Source organism: Carcharodon carcharias, chromosome 9 (assembly GCF_017639515.1).
Source record: "Carcharodon carcharias isolate sCarCar2 chromosome 9, sCarCar2.pri, whole genome shotgun sequence".
In the NCBI taxonomy this organism is placed as follows: domain Eukaryota; kingdom Metazoa; phylum Chordata; class Chondrichthyes; order Lamniformes; family Lamnidae; genus Carcharodon; species Carcharodon carcharias.
The window spans coordinates 120764742-120792306 of record NC_054475.1 but is presented as its reverse complement, the minus strand read 5'-3'; the positions used below and the strand labels follow the sequence as shown (position 1 = coordinate 120792306).

Here is a 27565-nt window from a genome sequence, read left to right as displayed (position 1 = left end):
GGTCAGAATGCAAGAATTCTGAAATGAATTTAGTTATAAGTAAGTAAATATAGATGCAGATGTGTTATTTTGCTTGCTTCCTACACAGCCTTTATTTGATTCAATCTCCAACAGAAAAACATTGGAGAAAGAGAAATTTAAAAATGAATTGGACTGATGAATCGCTGTGGGAGATGACTAGCAGAATGTCTACAATAAATTTGTATTTTAGAAATAATTTTAGCAAGTTTCAATAGGAGACCAGCGAAAGAAGTTAAAGTAGCGTACAAGAAACAAAACTGCCAGCCACCTATTTGCTCTAGTTTTACCCTTAATGAACATTGCTCCAAAGATTATTATTCTATGAAATTTGCATTTCTTCTCAAAGTCGTGACCGTTTTCTTTTTGAAAAATGTTTAATTAGAGTTATAACTAATATAGAATTTGTTTTGAAACTTTTTAAAACTTTGTTGCTGCTTATGAAGCTGCGGGATAGAACATTTTCATTTCAGGCATGTTTTGGCATAAGGCAAATCATGGAGAACACAGTAATCAGTGTAGAGGAAAGCTCCACTCCTTTTGCTGTACATTGACAGTTGGTCTCAGCATTAGTGCTAGAAGCATATTCTCTAAAGTCTATCATTGTAGTTTTGCCATTTGTTAGCCAAACAATCCTTTGGTCTAACTGAGTGACATAGCCTGCTGGATGCAGAGTTTTGTACTGCAGGTTGATGCTGCTGAAACGCCTTTCGCATAGGGTGAAAGTCTATTCTGGCTATATCGGTCTTTTCAGTCTAGGCTTGATTTGAACTCATTCTCTAGAAGTGGAAGGTCGCTGCCTAATCTGCTTCAAAACCCAGTTCCTGTCAATTTAAATTAGTTGTTTAAGATATTGGGTCGAATCTTTCATGGAGCGGCAATCAGTGCCGGATTGCCATTCCACTCCTTTGTACTTACCCTAGACTGGAGCTGCACATTTCTCGCCCAGACTTCTGACTCGGGCCTGCTGAGGAATGTGCAGCATAGCTGCTCCTGGAGGCTTTCAGTGCAGTGCAGGATAGTCAGGGGATGTGAAGCCATGCCCCTTTTTTTACAACACCAGCTGTCGCAAACTGTTAAGTTTAAAGGTCCCAGCCACTGTGATAGAAGAGAAGTGTGTAAGTTAGTGCATAAGATGGCTTGGGTGGTCAGAGGGGTTGTGGGGAGTGGGGTTGGGTGATCGCAGGTACTCAAGGGGAGTCGAATGGTTGGGGGCAGTTGGGTTGGGTGGTCGGGTTGGGGGGTTAGGGGTTGGGAGGGCAGGGGTAGTCAGGAGCTGGGGGGTTAGTTGGGTGGCGGGAGTTAGTGTGGGGTAGCCAGGGGGTGGGGAGAGAGTGAGGGGAGGAGACATGTGGTCAGGTGTGGCTCAGGAGGGTGGTCAGGGGTGTGCTGGTGGGGGTTGGGTTCAGTACCATAATTACCCAGGAGTTCGAAGTGATTTTAATCTTCTGACTATTCTGCTAAGAGAGTCGGCACCATCCAAAGTCTCCAATTTAGTTTGGAGCTTCATGTAGTTCCTGGTACTCGGTAATTGCCCATCAGAAGTTAAAACTTCTCAGGTAATTCCCGTGCTGTCTTTGAGTGGGGACTTCTGAGGGGTCCCCCGACTCCTCATCTAGGATAATCTGTGGTACGACCCTCTGGACAACGGAAGATCTGGGCTATTATTCAAGTAACAAAAAGCATGACCTTTGGGAGGTATTAGCTTGAAAATCCTGTTCAGATCTTTCACTTTCTTAAATTAAAGTGTACAGTTGATCCTGCATCATTCCAGGTTAATGACTGCCAATATTAATTCAGCTCCATAATAGTTGACCGTGGTGATTGATTCATAACAGCACTATAGGTGTACTTGTACCAGATAGACCCCAGCAGTTCAAGAAGGTGACGCGCCATCACTTTCTTGAGGGCAATTAGGAATGGGCAATAAATGACACCACCTCCCAATAAAGAAAAAAATAATATATTAGCATTCGCCATAAACAAAAATCACACACAAATTAGCATAGCTATTTTAATATAAATAATGGTACTAGATATTTAATTATTAATTTCTATAAAGTCATATTTGAGAGGTGAAGTAAATTTGATATTTTGCACCAGTACTTACAAAGTACTTTATTACTTGTAAATATTCTCAAAGATTCTAGAGAGACAATTGAATGACCCAGGTAGCATTAATGAAATGAAACTGGAAATCATGAAAAATTGAAGGGCATTTCAATGCAAAATCAAGCTCCACTCAAAAACAAATAAACTTTTGCTTTAAAATGGTAGCACTTATAAATTGTCAAAACAAAGCTGCATTAGCTGAAATAGTTAGATTTATATTTTGTAAACACAAGATTATAAGAAATTGGCCTGTCTTTTCGTAGTTCCTTCAGTGTTTCTTTACAGCTGCATTACAGCAATGTCTTTCTTGAAATCAAAAGAATTGCCACCAAATATGTTGGCTTAAAGAAATTTATTGTTTTCTCCTGCTATATTATTCTCCTATCTGCGACCTGTTTTTTGAGTCCAAATTATTGATGAGATGTGACAGAATTAAGCCTTTTTGTCTAGTTTAAGTAGGTAGTAGTTCCTTCTAATGGTAATACGTAAGTTAGAAGACCAGCTGTGTTCAGGACATGGCTCCAGCCTTATTCGATACAAGTGATGCGGGGACCTGTGTTCGGCTGTTTGAGGGATAAGCCAAGGCACATTATTGTGTACAGTATTGTGAATTGCTCAACTATGTGTATCATTGAAGGTTATTTTTTGAATTTAGTTGACAGTTATTCAGATGCGTGAGCTTAGCAATTAGGGGTTGTTTAAGAGCTTGAGTTAATTGGTAACCTTTAAGTTGATTCAGAGAGATCGAGCCAGTTAACACCCACCCTTGGTAAGAATATATGTAGCAAAAAATAATTTCATCTGTGCAATTTAATGTAGACATTGCAAACCATTCATTACTCCCCTTTTGCAAGGATATTAGCACAATCTAACATTTACAACAACTTACACATATTATTATTTAATTGGCAGTTAGAGCCTATAATAAGATCTGGTGCTGGTGATATTCTGCTGTTTTTTTGAAGACATGGACTATTCTGCAAAGGCATAGTGTAGATCAAGTATGTTACGATCCCTGTAGAGACCGATAACTTTGAAGAGAAATTCGGACTTCCATTTAATAGCTGAAAGAGTGACACAACAAGATTTCACATTTTAAGATGTTTAAGACTAAAAGCACAATTAACTAAATACTTTTTGTAAGCAACTTATACTTTAAAATACAGAACAGAACTTTTGACGCAACCAAAAATCCCACTATAGGTATATGTTATAGTGTCCTTTAAGTCGACATTCAATTTTTACCAAGTCAGTCCAAAATGATTCTTCACTCCCGAGGCTTTACTTCTGTCTTTTTTCTTAGTCTGGTAACTTCTAACCCCAGGACTGTTCTTCACAGTGAGAGAATTACTAGAGATCCTGTCTCTAGCGTAAGCTAGGCAAATCATCCACCTTCATTTTAACTCCTCATGAATTTGATCTTTTCAAAGCGAGCATCAGCTTCCACTTGAATTCTGGCATAGTGAACCATAGTGACTTTTGGCCTCTAGCTCCTCTCCCCCTCTTGCTCATGTTCTTTTCTGGACTCTGGCAGGCAAACCTGTCTGCGACATACTGCAATATTTTAGGAAAGCCCGTAACTCAATATTACAATGGCTTCTTCTCTACCCTTTCTATTCTCAAAGCCTATCAACATGGTAATGTGAATCACATGGACCTTGTATTCAGGTAGAGATGCTCATCAGTTATTCTTATGAGCCAAACTTTATTTTATCTTGGAACTAAATGGGCAGTTTAAAACATAACTGCTTACAACCTGACATTCTCAACTTTTCTGAAACTTTAGAGACTCTCAGTCTATCCACTTTTAGCACATAGGCTTCTGCCATTGTCTCCAAGTGTAAGCACCTTGCACTTTCTTCCGAGTAAACAATCTGAGCCTCCTATAATGTCTAACAATCAAAGCACCCAGGCTTGATCTTGGGCAGACTTCAGAACAGTTCGCGTGACCCCCCCCTTCATTTTACCTTAAATTAAAGACGCTATCCCAAAACATCATAACCTTCGTAACTGTGACAAGTAGAAAATGCAAAATCCAAAGAAAGCTTCACTGTTTCTTATCTTGAGCACATGAACAAAACTCAGTAACATAGCAGGAACAAGGAAGCTACAGGAACAATGAAAAAAGTAGGAATTACATAAGTTTAACATTCCTCTCAGTTTTTTTAGAAATCCCTACTGGTCTTCAGCAGAGTGTCATGATTATAAATTGGAAACCAAGATAATTTTCATGTGGCATCGAGCTTTCTAATGCAAAAAGAAGATATATCAATCTGTGCTACTGTTTCTGAAATCTAGTGTGTGTGGTAGATCTAGCAGGCTCCTCTGGGAGATTTTATTTGTAATCTGTCTTTAAAATCAGATTTAACAGTGTCTTTTGAGCATACTCAATTAATGGTCAACGTATCAAATGCACATTTGGGGTTCTAAAGTAGCCATATATTAATACAACCTTCAAAGAAGAGAATTGTTTCAAGGAAGATAGAAGAAGAGAGGAAATGCAAATTTTCACCAAAGAGGTTGAAGGAAGATATAAAACATGAATTGTTTAAATGCATTGGATCCAGCTGAAATATGGTATTTATAATAAACATGAAAAAATCCATTCCATTTATTAGTGTTTTCCACACATTAGTATTGTGCAAGAACAATGATATTTCATTAAATCAAATAGTTGTTCAACACCTATCTTTTCTAGATCAATGCTGTTTCTCAGTAATACACAGACAGGAAAAAACACCGACAGACCTTAAATCAAGTTTAAGTATAACAGAAGGCAGCATTTAGCTCCATTGTGAAGTGGTGTCCTCCCTATCAGAAGATTGCAAATTTGTATTGAAGCCTGAGCTAATGCTTAAAGTAAAGCCCCCTCATTTTGAACTGCGTTGGTTTTGGGACCGTATATTCAGAAACGACACAGAATCTTTGAACAAACCAAACTTGCCTGTGTATCATTTATGTACATCTCTGCTCATTTACAGATTTTACTTTTACATATTAAGGTTTAAAGAAATTTATTTAATAAGCATGCTAAAATACACAGTATTATGCTAAATAGTGCTGAATACATCAGTCCACTAAGCCTAACTGATAGTAAAAAAGACTCCCAACTATAACATCTTAATTTGTTTAATTTAATTCTATGCCATTACATGATGTTTTTGACCATATTATACTAGTTGAGAGCATACTATATCTTCAGTTTGCCGAACATAAAAATGGTCTAATTATACTAACCATTGGCATGCAAAATATTCCCTTTATCCAGTCACTCGATTTCTTAAGTGGCTTCAGTATGCAGCCAGGGAAATTTAATATAAAAGAAACATAACTCAAAATTTTGTTCTTGTGTTTAACGTTTCAACAGCTGCATATCTGTGTCCGAGCAGTCTTCATCCTTTGCTGGCCCTTACTGTCACTTCTAGGGATAGGGAGATAGTGGGGGAGAGCTGAGCTGTGCTGAGCTTAGCCAAAGGCTCACATTTCATTAACTAGCCTCAGAAATCCAATAAAGATGGGAAGTTCATAAAATGAAATAAAATTTTTAATAAGTTTCATGCAGAATAGTTTCATTCACATAAATGCATAACAAATAAGGCCTTATTTGGAGGAGACCTACATGTACCCTTAATTAAGAATCCAGGTAGACACTGATTCTAATTAATAGTAATGGTTTTGTAAGTGTCCAGAAAATAAAAACGTTGACCCATTTAACTATAAGCTTGCCTAGGGTGATAAAAAGAAACTCATTAACCAATTTAATCATTAGCTTGCCTTTTTGAAAAAAGACTATAAATATTTTAATGAAGGTGCCAAAGGGTGAGTCCATTGCATGGTAATGCAAAACCGTGAACAGAACAGCATAGCCTAATAATGTGTCGAGAACCTCATCTTAAAGGTCAAACTAGCAATTGTTCAATTAGCATAATGAACTCTACTATACACAATAAATATCCTTTATAAACAAATATTTTAACTGCTGTAACTGGGCATCCCTTAATTAGATTTTTACCAATAGTAAATGCCATCAGTCACTTGGTCTCATTATATTACATTATTTTTGAGAGCTGTTGCTAGTTCTTGTGAAGTAGAAGTACAGTTCTCGGACATTGAGGTAGTGTTTGGAATTTTGCAGCTACATTCCGAATCTCCTTTGTATTTGAATTGTTCTCCTATATTTCAAGGCTGTAGATATCTGAATAGTGTGCAGAAAGCACATCAGCAACGTTTGGGAAGAAGACAGTTATCCAATTTGTACACCATCATACAGTAAATACTGTTAGGATCCCCATAGAGTTTGCTGACATTTTAAGAAATTCAAACATTCAGATAATAACTGAAAGAATAACACGTCAAGATTTCAGATTTTAGGACATTAGCAAATGACTAAAAAAAATATATTAACTAAATATCTTTGTAGACAACTTATACTTCAAACCACAGAATGGAATACCTCCTTATTCTTAGTCCAGCTGAAAAAGCTTACATTCCTTCACGTAGACATTCAACTTTCCCAGAATGAATCCAAAGTGACTTTGGTTCCTGAGGTATTAATCGTGTTCTTTTCTTTTTTCAACCTGGTAACTTGCAATATTAGAACTGTTTTTCACAGTGAGGTTTTCTTTCCCTGGAGCATCTTCCAAAAGCCTAAACTAGGTGCCTCTTCCTACCTTATTTTAACTCCCCATGAACTTTTCAATCTGAGCGCATTCCTGAAAAGCTAACCTTAGAAACATTTTGGTTTCTAGCTGCTCCCGCTCTCCCCAATCCAGACGGATCCAAATACTGTCTGTGATAGTACCTTTCTGGTGTATCTTCACACATGCCTTTTTCCCTTTGGGGAATAATGGGGAGTTGGTGGGAGGACGACTTCTCTGACTGGCAGCCCGTTGAACTGCGCCATGAATGCACTTTCCATGGCAACAAATCCTGGTATGAGATTGAAACCGGGGCTTCTGGCCCAGAGGTAGGGATGCTACCACTGCACCACAAGATGTCCATATAATATTCTAGGAAGGCCTGTAACCTGATATTTATAGTGATTTCCTCTGCATCCTTCCCCAAGGCAAAGTGAATCACATGGGCTTTGTATCCAGGTAGAAATGCTAAATCGCTATCCTAGAGAGCCCAAATTTCTTTCATCTAGGAACTAAATACACAGTTGAAATTATAACTCTTTACAACCCGACATTATCAACACATTTCTAGGATTTTGGAGACTCCTAGCCTCTACTGTTAACACACAGGCTGCTGCCATTGTCTCCAAGTGTAAATACCTTGCACCTTCCTCCCAGTAAGACAATCTAAGATTTCCTTTGAGCTCTAACAATAAAACCATCCAGGCTTACTATCAGGCAGATTTCAGAGCTAGTCATGTGACCCCTTCGTTTTATCCTAAATTTAAAGGTACAGACAAAAAACATAATCTTTTAAATATCATAATTCTAACAGTATGGGTTGGGTTTGGGCATATGGACAGAGAAATTAAGGGAGGATAGGAGGACAGTGAACGCAGGAGAGACAGTATGATGATTTGAGATTGAGCATGAGAAGTCACTTTAGGAAAAGACTGAGGGAGGAAAGAAGTGAAGATATCTTTGTGCAAAAGTTGGAGTGGCACTTAGTAGAAATTGAAGATCTTAAATGAGAGGTGAGAGGGGTGGAACAAGGCAATATGCTCAGAGAAGGAGAATGGAGAAAATAGGAGTAGGGAGATAGACCATGGTGTGACTTGATGATGAGCCATAATATTTTGTGGCAGTTTTGGTAGGGAATTGGTGGAAGGAACAGCCTTGGTGGGCATATTCATATACAGGAAGGTGTCATCATCCCATAAGCAGGTTTTCATGAAGGCCGTGATATTGATGCAATCATCCACAATAAACTCGTGGAAAGGGACTTCGCAAGTGAATAGACTATCTGGAGGGATATGTGGAGAGGGACAGTGATAGCTGATCCACTGGTAGAGTCCACAGGGTCAGCATTGGGAGTGGTGAGTGAGGAAGCTGGTAGGAAAGATTAGTCCTTGCGCGCACACTGGGCAGGAATAATAACAAGGAATTAGGAATTGCTGCTTTTCAGGAGACAGTGATGAGTATCTTGAAGGGCTGTTTAAAGGATGACAAGGGAGACAAAGAGGGAAACTGTAGGGAGCGAAGCCTTGGATGACAGCGGGAGAGTAGGATGGTCCAGCCATGCTGAAGGATTGGGGTAGGGCTATGGAAGGGCAGAGGACCCAAAAGGGGAGAAATGAAAAAAGGTACGATGACAGGAGAGAGAGAGGTCTTGGATTGGGAAAGAGAAAAGAAAAATAACAGGGAGAAACAAGTGGAAATAGAAGTGGCTCAGATCCTGACCAGCAGCCAAAGTGTGCTCGCAGATGGATAGAGGAAAACTTTGTCTTTGAGAGACCTAGTTGCAAAACAAGATTAGGGTATATATATCCTGAAGTTAAATGGGGAATAGTGAGGATACAATAGGAGGGAGTCCAGCATTAAAGTTAGAGATCTTGTGGTTGGATTAAAGTTGATGTAGGTAGTATGGAATAAGCGTGAAGCATTGGTGACCTGATATGATTAAGTTAGGTAACTACCATTGTATAATTAATGTTTCTGTACATAATATGCTTTGCCTTGTTGGTGTATTTAGGATAAATTGCTAGTAAGGCCCTGAAAAGAAAAATTCAAAAAGGTGCATTATACTGAAGTATGTGAGAGTGCAGTTTTTAAATTGCCCTAAGCTCTACTTAAACTCAGCTGCTAATTCGGGTCTTGCAACAGTAATTGTTCTCTTAGGATCCGGGGTTTGAAGCTTGTATGTTTGTGGAGGAGGAACAACTGAATTAAACAAAAAACTTGACCCCAGTGTTTCAGTTATTTCACATAAGGGGGAGGCGATGGTGCAGTGGTATTGTCGCTGGACAAGTAATCCAGAGACCCAGGGTAATGCTTTGAGGACCCAGGTTCGAATCTGCCACAGCAGATGGTGGAATTTGAATGCAATAAAAATTTGGAATTAAAAGTCCAATGATGTCAATTGTTGTAAAAACCCATCTGGTTCACTAATGCCCTTTAGGGAAGCAAATCTGATGTCCTTACCTGGTCCTGGCCCACAGCAATGTTTTAATGTCCTCTCTTAAATGCCCACTTAAATGTCTAGCAAGCCACTCAGTTGTAACAAAGACACAAAAAGACAGACCACCTGGTACCAACCTCGGCACCAGAAATGACAACAGTAATCACAAAACCTGCCAAAAGTGGGAGAGCTGTCTCACAGATTAGTCAAACAACAGCCTGACATAGTCATCCTCACGGAATCATATCTTGCAGATAATATCCCAGACTCCTCCATCACCATTCCTGGGTTTGTCCTGTCCCACCGGCAGGAGGGAATAGCCCTGGGAGTCCTCAATATTGACTCCAGACCCCATGTCTCATGGCATCAGGTCAAACATGGAAAAGGAAACCTCCTGCTGATTACTACATACTGCCCTCCCTCAGCTGATGAATCAGTGCTCCTCCATGTTGAACATCACTTGGAGGAAACACTGAGGGTGGCAAGGCCGCAGAATGTTATCTGGGTGGGGGACTTCAATGTCCATCACCAAGAGTGGCTTGGTAGCACCACTACTGACCGAGCTGAGTCTTAAATGATATAGCTACTAGACTGGGTCTGCGGCAGGTGGTGGTGGAACTACCAAGACGGGAAAACATACTTGACCTCATCCTCACCACCCTGCCTGCTGCAGATGCACCTGTCCTTGACAGTATCGGTAGGAGTGACCACCGCACAGTCATTGTGGAAACAAAGTCCCGCCTTCTCATTGAGGATACCCTCCATCGTGATGTGTGGCGCTACCACTGTGCTAAATGGGACTTAAATGGGATAGATTTCGAACAGATCTAGCAACTCAAGAATGGGCATCCATGAGGCGCTGTGGGCCATCAGCAGCAGAATTGTCCTTGAACACAATTTATAACCTCATGGCCCAGCATATCCCCCACTCTATTATTACCATCAAGCCGGGGTCAACCCTGGTTCAATGAAGAGTGCAGGAGGGCTTGCCAGGAGCAGCACCAGGCACATCTAAAAATGAGGTGTCAACCTGGTGGAATTATAAAACAGGACTACTGGTGTGCCAAACAGCATAAGCAGCAAGTGATAGACAGAACTAAGTGATTCCACAACCAATGGATCAGATCTAAGCTCTGCAGCCCTGCCACATCCAGTTGTGAATGGTGGTGGACAATTAAACAATTCACTGGAGAAGATGGCTCCACAAATATCCCCATCCTCAACGATGGAGGGGCCCAGCACAGCAGTGAAAAAGATAAGGCTGAAGCATTTGCAACAATCTTCAGCTAGAAATGCCGAGTGGATGATCCATCTCGGCCTCCTTCGGAGGCCCCCAGCATCACAGATGCCAGTCTTCAGCCAATTCAATTTACTCCGCATGATATCTAGAAATGGCTGAAGGCACTAGATACTGCAAAGGCTATGGGCCCCGACAATATTCCGGCAATAGTACTGACGACTTGTGCTCCAGAACTTGCCGTGCCCCTAGCCAAGCTGTTTCAGTACAGCTACAATACTGGCATTTACCCAGCTACGTGGAAAATTGCCCAGGTATGTCCTGTACACAAAAAGCAGGACAAATCCAACCCGGCCAATTACTGCCCCATCTGGTCTACTCTCCATCATCAGTAAAGTAATGGGAGCAGTCATCAACAGTGCTATTAAGCGGCACTTGCTTAGCAATAACCTGCTCACTGATACCTAGTTTGGGTTCCGCCAGGTCCACTCAACTCCTGACATTATTACAGCCTTGGTTCAAACATGAACAAAAGAGCTGAACTCCCCCGAGGTGAGGGGAGATGCCCTTGGCATCAAGGCAGCATTTGACTGAGTGTGGCATCAAGGAGTCCTAGCAAAACTGGAGTCAATGGGAATCAGGAGGAAAACTCTCCACTGGTTGGAGTCATACCTAGCACAAAGGAAGATGGTTGTGCTTGTCGGAGGTCTGTCATCTCAGCTCCAGGGCCTCACTGCAGGAGTTCCTCAGGGTAATGCCCTAGGCCCAACCATCTTCAGCTGCTTCATCCATTATCTTCCTTCCACCATAAGGTCAGAAGTGGGGATGTTTGCTGATGGTTCATTTGTTCAGCACCATTTGCAACTCCTCAGATACTGAAGTAGTCCATGTCCAAATGCAGCAAGTCCTGGACAATATCCAGGCTTGGGCTGACAAGTGGCAAGTAACATTCGTGCCATACATGTGTCAGGCAATCACCTTCTCCAAGAAGAGAGAATCCAGCCATCTCTCCTTGATGTTCATTGGCGTTACCAACACTGAATTCCCTCACTATCAACATCCTGGGGGTTACCAAAGATAAAAACAAAAAAACTGCGGATGCTGGAAATCCAAAACAAAAACAGAATTACCTGGAAAAGCTCAGCAGGTCTGGCAGCATCGGCGGAGAAGAAAAGAGTTGACATTTCGAGTCCTCATGACCCTTCGACAGAACTTGAGTTCGAGTCCAAGAAAGAGTTGAAATATAACCGCTTATATTTCAACTCTTTCTTGGACTCGAAGTCAAGTTCTGTCGAAGGGTCATGAGGACTCGAAACGTCAACTCTTTTCTTCTCTGCCGATGCTGCCAGACCTGCTGAGTTTTTCCAGGTAATTCTGTTTTTGTCCTGGGGGTTACCATTGACTAGAAATGGAACCGGACTAGCCATATAAATATCGTGGCTACAAGAGCAGATCAGAGGCTAGGAATCGTGCGACGAGCAACTTGCCTCTTGACTCCCCAAAGCCTGTCCACTATCTACAAGGCACAAACATTAACTCCCTCCATCACCAATGCAAGTAGCAGCAGTGTGTCCCATCTGCAAGATGCACTGCAGGAATTCACCAAGGCTCCTTAGACAACACCTTCCAAACCCACGACCGTTACCACCTAGAAAGACAAGGATAGCAGATAGATGGGAACACCACCACCTGAAAGTTCCCCTCCAAGTCACTCACTATCCTTACTTGGAATTATATCACCGTTCCTTCAGTGTTGCTGGGTCAAAATCCTGGAACTCCCTTCCTAACAGCACTGTGGGTATACCTACACCACATGGATTGCAGCGGTTCAAGAAGGCAGCTCACCACCACCTTCTTAAGGGCAATAAATGCTGGCCCAGCCAGCGAAGCCTACATCCTGTGAATGAATAAAAAAACCCAGGGTAATGCCCTGGGGATTTGAGTTCGAATCCCACCATTAAAAGTCTAATGATAAACGTGATACCATTGTCAGTTGTCATAAAAATCTGCTATCCTTACCTGATCTGGCCTACATGAAAGCCACTCAGTTGTATCAAAAGGAATGAAACTGGACAGAACAATGCAGGCACTGGAAACAAAAATGGCAAAATCAGCCCTGTCGACATGCAAAGTTGTCCTTACTAACATCTGTGCTAAAATTGGGAAAGCTGTCCCACACATTAGTCAAGCAACAGCCTGACATTGTCATACTCACGGAATCATGCTTTACAGATAATGCTCCAGACACCACTATCACCATTACCATCATTTGCAGAGGTGGTGGCACAATGATCTACACTCAGGAGTGAGTTGCCCTGGGCCTCCACAACATTGACTCAGGATGAGTTGGCATCAGGCCAAACATGGGCAAGGAAGCCTCCTGCTGAATGTACTCTGGTTGGGGCCTTCAATGTTCATCAATGAATAGATCAGTATTTGTTCAGTAGCATCAGCATAGACTGAGCTGGCTGAGACTTAAAGGACACAGCTGCTAGACTGGATCTGCGGCAGGTGGTGAGGGAACCAACAAGAGGCAAAAACATTCCTGATCTCGGCCTCACCAGCCTGCTGCTGCTGGTGCATCTGTCCATGACAGTATTGGTAGGAATGACCACAACACAGTTCTTGTGGAGTGACCATCGCGTAGTCCTATCTTCGCATTGAGGATACCCTCCATTGTGTTGTGTGGCACTACCACCATTCTAAATGGGATAGATTTCGAACAGATCCAGCAACTCAAGACTGGGCAACCATGATGCGCTGTGTGGGCTAACAGCAGTAGCAGAACTGTACCCAACACGATTTCATGGCCTGGCATACCACTACCACCAAGTCAAGGGATCAGCCCTCGTTCAATGAAGAATACCGGGGGGTGCATGCCAGGAGCAGCATCAGGCATACCTAAAAATGAGATGTCAACCTGGTGAAGCTATAACACAGGACTACTTGCAAGCCAAACAGCATAAGCAGCAAGCAATCGACAGAGCTAAGTGATTGCCTAACCAATGGATCAGATCTAAGCTCTGCACTCCTGCCACATCCAGTCGTGAATGGTGTTGGACAACGAAACAACTCAGTGGAGGAGGAGGCTCCACTAATATCCAGCTCAGCACATCAGTGCATAGGATAAGGCTGAAGAATTTGCAACAATCTTTGCCAGAGGTGCTGAGTGGATGATCCATCTTGGCCTCCTCCGGAGGTCCCAAGCATCACTGATGTCAGCCTTCAGCCAATTCGATTCACTCCACATGATATCAAGAAACGGCTGAAGGCACTGAATATGGCAAAGACTATGGGACTAACAATATCCTGGCAATAGTACCAAAAAGGGTGGTGGTTGTGGTTGTTGGAGGTCAATCACCTCAGTTCCAGGATGTCAATGCAAGAGTTCCTCAGGGTAGTGTGCTCGGCCCGACCATCTTCAGATGCTTCATCAATGACCTCCCTTCCATCATAAGGTCAGAAAGGGGGATGTTTACTGATGATTGTACAATGTTCAGCATCATTCACAGCTCCTCAGATACTGCAGCAGTCTGTGTCAAAATGCAACAAGATCCAGGCTTGGGCCGACAAATGGCAAGTAACATTCGCGCCACATAGCTGCCTAGCAATCACTATTTCCAACAAGAGAGAATCTAACCATCGCCCTTTGACATTCAATGGCATTGCCATTGCTGAATCTCCCACTATCAGCATCTTGGGGTGTTGCCATTGACCAGAACTGAACTGGACTAGCCATATATATACTGTGGCTACAAGAGCAGGTCAGCAGCTAGGAATCCTGCAGTGAGTAACTCACCTCCTGACTCCTCAAAGCCTGTCCACTATCTAAAATTCACAGGTTAGGGGTGTGATGGAATACTCCCCACTTGCCTGGATGAGTGCAGCTTCCACCACACTTAAGAAGCTCAGTGGCATCCAGGACAAAGCAGCCCGCTTGACTGGCACCTCTTCCACAAACATTCACTCCCTCCACTACTGACGCACAGAGGCAGTGGTGTGTACCATCAACAGGATGCACTGCAAGAACTCACCAAGACTCCTTAGAGAGCACCTTCCAAAGACACGACTGCTACCATCTAGAAGGACAAAGGCAGCAGATGCATGAGAACACCACCGCCTGGAAGTTCCCCTCCAAGCCATTCATCTTCCTGACCTGGAAATATATCACCACTCCTTCACTCTTGCTGGGTCAAAATCCTGGAACTCCCTCCGTAACAGCATTGTGGGTGTACTTACATCACATGGACTGCAGTGGTTCAAGAAGGCAGTTCACCACCACCTTCTCAAGGGCAATTAGGGATGGGCAATAAATGCTGGCCTAGCCAGTGACGCCCACTTCCCATGAATGAATAAAATAACTTGCCCCATCATTCACCCCAATAATTTTAAAAATTGTGATTTATAATACTCATTCATCAGTTTACTCCTGCCAAATCACAACCAAATTCTTGCTTTAAAAGATTTGTTTTCAGCCTTTTTGGGGTGAGGTAAACTGCCTTCTGAGACAATTTTTGAGTTTTGTGAACATAAAGGTTGTTTAAGAAAATTTCTTGGTGCTGTTTTTTTTGCAGTAGGTAATGGGTTTTTTTGTGTACATTAGGTTGCTCAGCGGATGGATTTCCCAGTTGCACTAATAAACGATGCTGCTGATGTCATTGTACGTTTGTATGAACTCTTCATGAAATATGATGCCACTTTGATTGAGATAAACCCGATGGTGGAAGACTCATCAGGCGAGGGTAAAGTAACTCTTACTCTTCTCTGCTCCTAAATTTAACTCCCGTTAATGAATATTAATATAAAACTTTATCAGTCACATTCCTGTATTTGGTTTGGTTGCTAGTTTCCATTATTTTGCCCAACCTGCCTTTTCAATGTTCCATTTTTAAAGTAAGTTGCTTACTTTAGTTTTGTATAAAAAGCTGAACTGTTAAAAGAATTGCATCTTAATCTGCTCTGATGCCATGGCAACCCTACTCAGCATAACCTGAAATGCATAGCTCTAGTTTTTTTTCAAAAAGCTTCTGATTTAAGAATGAAAAGTTGTGGTTCAGTGTCAGATTTTATGTAAGTATTCTGGTAAAAAGGAAATAAAATTAACTGAGCAAGAAAAAATGTGATAAAAACAAAAAAATAAAAACAAAAAAACTGCGGATGCTGGAAATCCAAAACAAAAACAGAATTACCTGGAAAAACTCAGCAGGTCTGGCAGCTTCGGCGGAGAAGATGCTGCCAGACCTGCTGAGTTTTTCCAGGTAATTCTGTTTTTGTTTAAGAAAAAATGTGAATTGCATTTAGCCTCTGGGAGGGTAGGATTTCAAAAGGATGTCATGTATTAACGTTAAAACTATTTGTGGAAATGAACACAATGTGGATCATGCAGAATTATTGCTTAGACCTTTCTTTAAGTAAGGCTATACGCTTAGCACTGTGTTAAATCAACCCGTCTACCACTTACATTGCAGATACTAATGTTATGTGATGGATAGATAAATGTTGGAAAACCTTTTTTTGTATTCATGGAATGTCCCTCATTAATAGAAACCTGAGAAGGCAGTGGTGACTTCAGTATTTCTGAGAAAAGACATATGTTGTCAAAGCTTCTAGTCTTGCACTCATCAAGACAACTTGCATGAATACCAAATGTAAAGGGAATAATTTATACTACATGAGCAGAGAATGCTGATTGGTTTGCAAGTGGACTCTGGTAGAGGCATTGCCATGGAGAATGCACCAGTTAACTGATGACTGACAGTTAACTGCTGAGCTTTGTTTAAATTCAAACCAGGCAGGTTGAATCTGACTGGTCAAGGCATTGCCCTGGAAAATGAACCAGAGAACAGCTGTCACCTATTTTGTTTAGCCTTGACCAATCGGAGTCAGCCTGCCTGGTTTGAATTTAAACAAAGCTTGGAAGTTAACTGTCATCAGTTAACTGGTGCATTCTCCATGGCAACATTTCTACCAATCAGAGTCCACTTGCCAACCAATCAGTGCATGCTTCTCATGCAATATAAGTTGTTGTTCCCTTTACATTTGATATTCTTGTGAATTATCCTGAAGAGTTCAAGATGAAAAGCTTCAACAACATGTATCTGCTTTCAGCAGTACTCAAATTCTGTACTACCAAACAACAGTGGTGGACCTTGAGCCATTGTATTTCTTGTGCTAATGGAATGTTCATAGATGCCTACGTTTTTTGTGGATTTCTTCATTCTTTGAATATACATAATCCTCTGTAAACAAATATAGTGTTCTGCTTGTCCCTCTGATGTGGGCTAGTTAGAATTTTTACATATCAGTCAATTGTTCTTCACTGTGTAAAGCTGTTCATTGCTTTCTTTCCCTGATTGGAAGGAAATTGCCCTGTAGTGTGGTAGTTATTTGATACAACTGAGTGGCTTGGTAAACCATTTCAGAGGGCAGTTAAGAGTCACCACATTGCTGTGGATCTAGAGTCACACCTAGGCCAGACTGGGTAAGGACAGCAAATTTATTTCCGTGAAGGACATGAGTGAACCAGAAGGATTTCTACGACAATCTTGTAGCTTCATGATCATTGTTATCCCAGATATATTAATTAATTGAACTTAAATTCCCCAGCTACTGTGGTAGGATTTGAATTTGGGTCTCCAGAGCATTAGTCTTGGCCTATGAATTACTAGTCTAGAAATGTTACCACTAATTGACTGTGATGTGCCCACCTTTTGAGAACTTGCAAATTTTAAAGCTTTTCAGGTTGTTTAAAGTCATGTGACAGTGCTCATTATTTTTACATTTATATATATGTTACCTTTTCTAACCTGTTCATTTAAAATCTTTGCCATTTCTGTAAATTTGGGAGATTAGTGAATATGAAGACTTATTTTTCAGTGATGTGCATGGATGCAAAGATCACTTTTGATTCCAATGCTGCATACCGTCAAAAACAAGTGTTTGATTTGCAAGACTGGAGCCAAGAAGATGAAAGAGACCAGGAAGCAGCAAAGGCAGACCTTAACTACATTGGACTAGATGGCAACATAGGCTGTTTGGGTAAGAAAGATGCTGAACTTGAAAAGAAATTGGTTAAGATAGTTGAAGGATTTTAACCATCTCATCAAATCTTTCTGCAACCCCTCTTATTTTGACAATTTTAGGCTTCCTTCATCTTTCTCAGAATGACTTAAGGTGTTTCACCAATAGCATGCCTATCGTTTTTCTGAATGATTGACGAGAGTGCTCCACAACCAGAGGTGGAATAATCCCAGATTTGCGCTAAGTGTGGTAGCGGGCAGGAAAAAAGATGTTTTAACCGCTGGCCACAGTGACGGCTTTTCACGCCATATCGGCCCATTCCTGTCGTGTCCCACCTTATTAATAATGCATTCATGGGAAACATGCCGGATTGCTGGCAGGCAGGCTCAGGTTTGCCCGCCGCGCCCTGACCTCAGCGTTTCCTCATTCCAGGCCCCATAATTAAAACGCACCAGAGCGCAGCCTACTTCACGTCTACAGACCATGACTGCTCCAAGCAACAGATGGCCCCAAAAGTCAGGAAGACAGCAGCGCCTAAATTTAGTGACACCTCTCTGGGGTGCCTGCTGGAAACAGTGGAAAGTAGCCGTGATATCCTCTACCCCACTTCTGGCTGCAGGAGGTCGACCAGAGTCACCAACTTGGCCTGGGAGGTGGTGGTAGCGGCAGTCAGTGCCAACAGAGCACAGAGGAGGTCAGCCATCTTGTGCAGCAAGAGGATGAATCACCCACCAGGGTAAGTCAGCCACCTCACCGCCCTCAACTCATACACTCACAAACCCATCACATCCACAGGGATCTTGCACCTCAAGAGACAATGCCACTAACTCTCTCACACACCCTCACACCTCCATCAGGCTCATATCCTCTGGAGCTTGTGTCCTCATTCTATCCATTGCACCGCTCACCATACAAACATTCCACACAGTGCCATGCATCCTGCTCTCACACTCTCCATTTTTTTTTATTCTGGAGAAGCTGGCTCACAACAGCAGGGAGAGGCCCCAGACCGAGATGGAGTGACCCATATTAGGCCCCTCGCTCACTTTGAGGAGCATGCGATCATGCTAAATGGTGAGGACGTGGAGCGTGCCTGCTGCAGCGGTGAGGCCAGCGGCGACCAACCATGTGGGGATCCTGCACCACATCATCCCTCTCTCAGCGCAACTGTGAGTGCTCTCTCTCCTGTTTTTGACTCTGCTGCTGATGCCCTCAGCCAGCCAGTCCCTCACCAGAGTGGCACACGAGCTGGACTAGTGCATCCGCCTGCTTTTTGATGAAATGGTACCCACATGTGCACGCATGGAGGTCCCCATGGGAAGGATGGTGGACACCATGGAGACCCTGCTCCGGCAGAATGTGAAGATGTGCACAGACATGCACTCCATCGCAGTAGCCACAGGTGAGTTCTTGTAGTGGCAGCACGAGGGGAAAATGGGGCACCTCGATGTCCTTGTGGGTGCTCCTTCTCCTCAAGGAGTCTGGCTGGAGCCCTCAGGCACCTGAAAGCAGGAGGACATTCCTGGGTCATCCAATCAGGAATCTCAGAAGCTGTTGCTCCCTCTGAGTCCCCTTTGCCTGTGACCCCCTCAACCTTGTCCTCTGTCAATGCAGAGGGAGCAGCTGGCCCAGAGAGGACAGCCAAAGCAATCCAGGGCCCTCAAAGCCTCGAATCTCCAAAGAGCACACACTGAATTCATTAGAGGCAACAGGACCAACCATTGCACAGGCTGTCTCCGCCTCTGCTGTGCATGTCAGGACAGCACCTAGAAGAAGTGATAGGCCTAGAAAATTTAAGTAATTCTGATCAGTTGGTTGCACGGGTGAACACGTTGTCATTTTATAACCTGAAAATATAATCACTTTCACTGAATCATATGTAATGTTGTCTTTCAGCTTCATGCTTCATTGACAGGTTCACGGGTCCTACCCCTGCACCCCTTACTGCCCCCCAATAGCAGTTCAGCTGCACCACAAGTGAATCTGGTGGGAAACGTGTGTGTATGTGATAGGGCCTTTCGGAACCTCGTGCAAGCACTTTCCTATGCACATGAAACCTTCATCCACCACAACCATCTCAATGTTCCGAGCCTTTTCAATGCTGCCTGCTGCGGTTCTCTTTCAGTTGTCCATCTGAGCTGAGTTGCATCTCCACCCACTTACTGATCACACTCCCATATAACACCTGTGCCCGTCCAACACGTGGCTCCACTCACTTTCGATTTGAAAACCAGAGTCATAATCAAGTTTTTGATCAGTTCACTTGTCTTCCCCCACCCCGCCCCCCCCAGTCATCCATGTCCTTTCCCCCATCACTGTGGACCCACCTGGCATTACCTTCCATCTCCCCATCGCCACCTATCAACCCGAATTCTTGTCTTTCCAGGATGTCCAGGTGAATGTGCACATTCCCTACCTTCCTGAAAACCCCACGTTGACCTCCTCAACCCCCTCCTTCCCATCCCCGGGCTCTGTGTTTGCCCTGAGTCCTCGCCAACCAGCCTCGCTGCCCCTTCTAGCATTACTGACGCACCTTCATCCTCCCATTCTACCGGCTCCCTCTCACACTCACCATTCCTTCCTACCACACCCATCCTCAGTTTGCCGCCCTCTCCCCGCTGCCTCCACAGGAGGCAGTCATTGACTCCCTCCCTTGCATGTTCATCTGGACATTCCTTTCCCCCTCACCCCCCGCATCTTATTCCCTCCTCCCCCCGGACAGCTTCCCCCTCTGAACTTCCTCTTTCCCCCTGAACATCTCCCCCCCTCCGACCTCCCTCCTTCCCACGGATACCTTCCCTTCCCCGAACTCCCTCTCTTTCACTTTCCTCCCCACTTGCAACATTCTCTCCCATACACCCTCTTTCCCTCTCCAAATCTCAACCCCCCCCCCGCTAGACTCCTTTGTCCCCCACTCCCGCCTGCAGCCTCAGCCCCCAAACCCCCCCCCACTACACCCTGCACTCCCACTTAGACCTTCCTCTCCCCACAATACCTTTGCCGATCATCCATAGCAGCCCATGGCCAAGTCCGTGATGTTCCGAAGCCGACGCCAGACATCAACGGGGACCTCCCAGCCTCAAAGAGCTGTTTCATTGTGGATCCATGTGCGTGGGGATTCACCCAGCGTGCGATGTATGTGTTCCTCCAGAGTCCAGTAGCAGTAGGGCTCCAGCATTCTCCTCAGATGTCCGCGATCTGAGCAAAGCCTTAAAGGTAATTCCCAATTTCTGCACATCTCACTTGTCCAGACATGTTCTGGGCCAGCGTGTTTCCAGCCGGCATAACGCTAAACGCGTCATGGGGGGTCAATTGTGGCCAGGCCTTACATTGCATCCCATTGTGTTCACTCTGGCCTTCAGCAGGATTGTGTTCCGCCATTGGATGATCCTGCTGTGATTTCATGCCACAGTGAAACCGATTTCTGCCCCTCATGCCAGCTGGTCCCCCTGCCCCCTACCCCCCTGCCTGCCATGACGCACTCTGCCAACGGGACCGGATGATTCCACACCAGATCTAATCTTTCCTCATCCAGTGTCCACAAATAAGCCTTTTTCCTGTAGAACCAGATAGTGGGGGTATTGATTGATTTCTTCCCTCACTAACTCCTTCCCCCAAATTGGTTATTGCAAAGTACATTGAGATCAACTGTAATGTAAACCTGGCTGTGAACAAGAGAGGCCAGGGCCTAAATATTTTGGATGGAAGGTTTCCTATTTTGCCATCTGAAGAGTTGGCAGGGAACACATCCCGCCAACGCTGCCTGCCCTGCAGCCATTTCATGCTAGAGCATCAGTTGGCTGCAGGCAGGACTCCTCCCCCCACCCTGCATCACTCGGGTGGAAATCCCACCTTGGAGGGCTGCTGGCCAATCTGATTGGCCAGTATGTCTCTAGTGCCTAGAGCAAGCTGCAGTGGACAGAAGAGGAACTGCATGAAAATGACAGAGCCAAAGTCCTGGGACTGGATATAAAGGTAAGTTTTCGGGTTTGAACGTGGGGAGGGTAGGGAAGGCCTGGGGGGATGGAAAGTAGGCAATTAGGGTGTAGGGGGAGTGGCCACTGGACCTTAGGTTGTGGGGGGGTGGTGGCGCTCAAAGTTAGAAGGGGCTTCTGATGGAGGCACCACCCCCGCCCCTGCCGACCAGAAGCCTAAGTCCGAGCATTTTCGGTCTTCCTCCATGCCCAGGAAATCCTCCCACCAGCCTGAGACTGGGCGGGAAACAGCCCTTAAGTCGTCACTCAAGGGCCTCAACTGGGACAAGGGCAGGCGGCCCATCCAAGGCCTTGCTCACCCCAGCATAAAATCGCTGTGAGGTCCGTGTGGGCGGGAACTCATTCGTTCTATTTCATGCTCTCCACCCCCTCCCACCTAAAAACCCGTCGGCAGAAAAGCGTGAAATTCAGTCCCAATGCCTTTAGAATAGAGTCATTAGGGTTGCTACATAACTTCCTTTCTGTCATATTATTTTATATAAAATAATAAATGGCTGGGAGCATATATGGAGATTAACAGTTCCAGCCATCTGTTTTGTGTGCGCCCTTTTGTTAACCTTCTCGTGCTCATTCAGCATTCTACACCACATCCACCTCCACCCTCACTTTCTATCCCCCGTTTGCACGATGGGCTATTTATTCTCAGTACATAGTTCCCAATTTTATCAATAACAATGCATCTTTTATTTCCTTAAATACAGTCTTACCATCACTCCAGTTGCTTAATGAACCACGTATTTTGTTCTGCCTGTTTATCTCCCTGCAAACAGTTCTTTTAAACATTCCTCGAATCTACAGTACGAAATCCCTTGAGCTTATTCCTTTGAGAAGTAATAGAAAATTTCTGCTTAAAAAAGATGCAATTCTTTTCCTTCATTGAACATCGAGTAAAATAATTTGAAAAACTAATTGATTATAAAGTAAATTTATATCTGTGTACAGATCCATTGAAAATTTCTTCATTCGTAATATAATTTGCAATAAATTAAATAATTTTAATCTTAATTTTCTGTTACCAGTGTATTGTTTCAAATGATTAAACTTGTTTTTCTTTATACAGTGAATGGTGCAGGACTGGCTATGGCAACCATGGACATTATAAAACTTCATGGTGGTACTCCAGCTAATTTCCTGGATGTAGGTGGTGGAGCAACAGCCCAGCAAGTCACAGAAGCCTTCAAGCTAATAACTTCAGACAAAAAAGTAGGTATAAAAGATGTAAAAATATTCAAATAGTTAAGCCTTATCTTGCATTTTGTTGAAGTTATTGACTTGTGCAGTTATTGTCTCTGGCATCTTACTTGACTGTGAGGGGCATCAGAGGCTAGTACAATACTGTTTGTGCCTGGTATCCGTGGACATGCGTGTTCACGCTTTGCAGTGGGAGTCATGGACTAGCTGTCAAGAGAGTAGGGAGCTGCATTTTCCTCTAGCGTGGGAGCAGTAAAGAAAAAGAATGTAATGTTCTTACCCCCAGCTGATATCAATAAATTCAGTACTGACCAGGAATTTAAACTTGACATTTTACATAGATTGATGTTGCTAAGTATCAGAATGTGTGGTGTATTTACCAATTGTTGACAAGTCTCATGTAACAGAATTAATTTTCTGATGCGACAAAGCACATAATATTTTATTACTCTCTACTATTGCATCCAATGTGAACCAACTTAGATTTGTTATTGTTACTGACTGCATAATTTACACAAGATTCTCATTTATACACATTACTCATGGAAAAGATTCTGCTAACCAACCACTTTCTCAAAAAGTGTGCCAGGTAATAAAGTGTTTTTTTTCTTAATATAAAGGCTTTCATTTACACCTGGGCATTTACATGCTTGTGTAAATGGAAGGTATATATGGAGGCACATAGCAATCACATATATTTTGTTTATCCGGACGAGTTGTGATACATACAAGGTCTCAAGGCACTCTCAAATTCGCAACTACAAAAAAAACAGCACGGAACCACAATGATTTCAGCACAGTAGGAAGCCATTCTCTGTCATGTCCACACTAGTTCCCTGCAAGAGTTCCTCACCTCACCTTTTCCCTGTGGTCCTGCAATTTTTTTTTCTTTAGGTAATTATCCAGTTCTCTTTTGAAAGCCTCGATTGAATCTGTCTCCTTCAGACTCAAGTAGTGCATTCCAGATGCGAACCACTAGCTGTGTAAAAAGGTTTTGCCTCATGTCAACATTGCTCCTTTTGCCAATCACCTTAAATGAGTGTCTTCTGGTTTTGGATCCTTCTGCCAGTGGGAACGGTTTCTCCTTATCTACGTGATCCAGACGTTGTCCTTAAATGATTTTGAACAACTCTATCAATCTCTGCTTAATTTTTACTTCTCCAAGGAGAACAACCCAAGCTTCTTCAATCTATCCACGTAACTCGTCATCCCTGGGACCGCTCTTATGAATCTTTTCTGCACTCTCTCTAAGGCCTCCGTATGCTTCCTAAAGGGCCAGAATTGGACACTACTCCAGCTGAGGCCGAAACAATATTTTGAGGTTGATGATAACTTCCCCTTTTTTAATACTCTTTGCCCCTATTTATAAATCCCAGGATTCCATGCTTTATTAACTGTTTTCTGAACTTGCCCTGCCACGTTAAGTGATTTGTGCACTTATACCCACAGGCCTCCCTGCTCTGCATGCCCTTTAGAATTATACTCTTGAATTTATATTGTCCCTCCTCTCTCTATCAAATTTAATCACTTCACACTTCTCTGCATTAAATTTCATTTGCCACATTTCAACTCATTTCCACTATTCTGTTTATGTTCTCTTGTAGTTTATCACTATCCTCCTCATGGTTCATAATACTTCCCAAGTTTTGTGTCATCCTCAAAGTTTGAAATGGTGCCCTGCACACCTAAGTTTAAGTTGTTAGTATGTATCAAGAAAAGCAGAGATCCTAACACCGACCCCTGGGGAGACCCACTATAACCCTTCCTCTAGTCTGAGAAACAACAGTTCACCAAAACACTTTATTTCAGCCAATTTTGTTTATCTTTATTCATTCTTTTATGTGATGTGAGTATTGCTGGCTAGGCCAACACTTATTACCCAATTCTAATTTCCCTCGACACTGACACCTTGAATTGCTGTAGGCCATGTATTTGGATATGGAAAGAGAGAGGGTTGATGAGGGAAATGCGGTCGATTTGGTGCACAAGGACTTCCAAAAGACATTTAATAAGGTGTTACATAACAGACTTGACAGCAAAGTTAGAGGCATGGGACAGTAGCAGCATGGATACACTCCCTCCACCACCGACACAGCACTGTGTACCATCTACAAGATGCACTGCAGCAACTCACCAAGGCTCCTTGGTGATTCATAGAGAATTGGAGGACTATGGCCCAGACCTACACAATTTCCTCCCTTATCTCCCTTTATCCTTGGATGCATCTCAGTTCCTGGTGATATATCAACTTCTAAGTACAGCCATTTTATCTAATACCTTTAGCCTATTTTTAGCCCAGCAAGTTTCTTAAATATCTCCTCTTTCACTTTGATTTAGACAGATCTTCCATCTTGGTGAAGACAAATGCAAAGTACTCATTTAGTACCTCAACCATGTCCCTCTCCTCCATGCTTAAATATCCTTTTAGGTCCCAAATTGACTCCTTTCCTCCTTTTACCAGCCTTTTGGATTTATATGCCTTTGATTGTACCTGAAGTATGTCCTCTTTAGAGGCAGACCATTGTTTGGTTACATGTTAACCCACCATCTTTAATTCCAGTTAACCTGAGCCAGATCATTTTCTCATCCCACTGAAGTTGTCCCTCCCCTAATTAATTATTTGTATTCTGGATTGATCTTTATGGAATTAGTCAGCACTATAAAGTTCTGTCGAAGGGTCATGAGGACTTGAAACGTCAACTCTTTTTTTTTCCGCCAATGCTGCCAGACCTGCTGAGTTTTTCCAGGTAATTCTGTTTTTGTTTTTTTTCTATAAAGATAGTTGTGTATCATTAAGTAGCAGTGTATATATAAGCAGAGGTGAGGTTTTCTTCTTGGAAGGCAATGACAACTGAGCATATGGAAAGCTGGTTTGAGATATCATGTTTAGAGGGCATGTCCATCAAAGAGGTGACTTGGAGTTTGTTTTGTTTGGGTAAGTAATGAAGATTAGTCATTACTTATCAATCCTTAGCTCAAGAGTGAGAGCTGACTAGAAAGTTGGTGGAAGGGAAATGTCAAATGATTCCATTGGAAGGGTTCACACCTTTGAAAATATTTTTAGTTTTAGTTGCAGGCACTCATTGTTTATTGTAATTGTTGTTTCCCCCAGATGTTTTCCTCATTTGTTTATGGTCAATGTCATCTAGCCGTGAGCAGACAGTATGTGCTAGCTGTCTGCTGGACAAAGCACACATATACTAGAACGTGAGTAGGTAGTAAGAGATGGCTCTTTTTGTTCCGGGACTTCTGATAGTCTCGTCTTTTCAACAGCCACTTGTAGCTAAAGTATTGCCAGCTCAAAATTTGAATAGGTAATGCTTTCTTTTTGATGTGTGTACTTCTGGTGTGAGTTGCAGAGGATGTCATACTGCTGAGGGCAGTGCCCGACAGTGTGGGTCCGCTGGAAGTAAGTAGGGTAGGCAGATCATGAAATCAGTGACACCAGTGCCATTTTGGAGTTCACGCTTCAGCCGTTATCCTCTCTTAATCATTGGCTGAACCTGAGATCAGAAGCAGGGCGGACTCCCCACCAGCTGTAATTAAAAGGATTGCAGTATCAGCTACTTTCAGATTCAGTTACTTGCTGATTGATTTTTGCCGACTGTTGCTGCGATTGTATAAATTTTTGGTGTTCTCTGGAACTCTTTTAAAGTTAAGAAAGCGTACAGGGAGTGGTGTGGCAGGTGCAGAAGGAATTGGGCCTGACTTCAGGTTTACAGCACAAACCAATTGTTCCCAGACATGGGTCCAGTAATAGGCATTTCACTTGGAGAGCAACCAAACTGGGAGAATGAGCCAGGGGAATGAAGCACAGGGCAAGTTGCTAGAAGAGTGAGGAGGAGGGAGAAAAGGGCTCTCAGGCTGAGGTGGAGAGGAGCTTTCAAAAGGAAGCTGTATCCACTCAGCATGTTCAGGTAGTAATTCTCACCATTGTGCATTCCCTTGTGGCTGTCTTCCATGTGTCTTTTCCGTGACCTAGTGCTCTCCAGTGACTATCCTGGCTGGTGGACGGCAGCTGACTTTCAATGGGATGGGGGACTGCAGATGGCTTTGGAGGACAACCTTGAGCTGCACTGGGTTAGAAGGCCTAATAGACTGCACCTTTTTGGCTTGGGTGAAAGAAGTCTGAGCTGGCTGACTGAAAGGTAACAGCAAGGGCACTGGTGGAATGGCAGTGGTGGGAGAACAAATACTATTATTTTGAGAGAGGACAGCAGGGTCGCACTTCACAGAGCTACTGACACTTCCCTAGGGCATTGTCTGAACAATTCTAGCAACTTTTTGGAGGCCAAATTGCTGGATTATTATGATACCCTAAAAACCCCTTTGAAAACTGGTATCTGCAGCCATAACAGTAGTATGAGCTTACATGGCAGCAAGCTTACCTTGTATAATGGAAGTTCATTTTCCACTGCAGCACTCAGATATTGGATGGCTTCTGCTTGTGTTGTACTGAAAGCTAAGCCTTTGGTCACCTTGCATAGCCCATGCTGCATTATATTAGTTCCACTGTGTACTAAAAGAGCTGGTCACCACTGCTTTGCTAGAAGAGATGGGCTCCAAACTCTGTGCAGGTGCAAGCTGCTGCCAGACTCCTCCATGGTCCTTGACATTATATGTGGGTTTTCTGGCAGGTTTGCCAATGCACCAAACATTTAGTTATTCATACTTCTTTGTCACTTTCTTTGCCTTCCTCCTCGAAATGCTCATCTGAGTCCTCTGCAGCAGAACTCATGGGGACCTCATCCTCCATGGAGCTGGCACATGCACTTCCTTGTCCACTGCAGACCACTTGTTCCCGGTGTCTCAACAACATGTTTATCCTATCTCTAAGCTGTCCTCTAAAGTAAGTGGATTGTGACCATTTGAGCTGGTGGCTATGAGTATGAGATTGAATGACGGTGTTTCTTCATCA

At 43.3% G+C, this 27565-nt stretch overlaps 1 protein-coding gene across 2 annotated transcripts in view; it reads left to right on the top strand.

The window, feature by feature from the left end:
* Nucleotides 1-27565, top strand: part of LOC121282621 (succinate--CoA ligase [ADP-forming] subunit beta, mitochondrial-like) — a 115891-nt gene that overhangs the window by 59116 nt on the left and 29210 nt on the right. The window contains exons 6-8 of one of the 2 annotated variants that reach the window (XM_041196401.1): nt 15045-15183; nt 17318-17479; nt 22517-22659. In XM_041196401.1, coding sequence (XP_041052335.1) covers nt 15045-15183; nt 17318-17479; nt 22517-22659 — 444 coding nt within the window. The remainder of the gene's footprint in view (nt 1-15044; nt 15184-17317; nt 17480-22516; nt 22660-27565) is intronic. The other variant, XM_041196402.1, reaches the window with a different exon arrangement.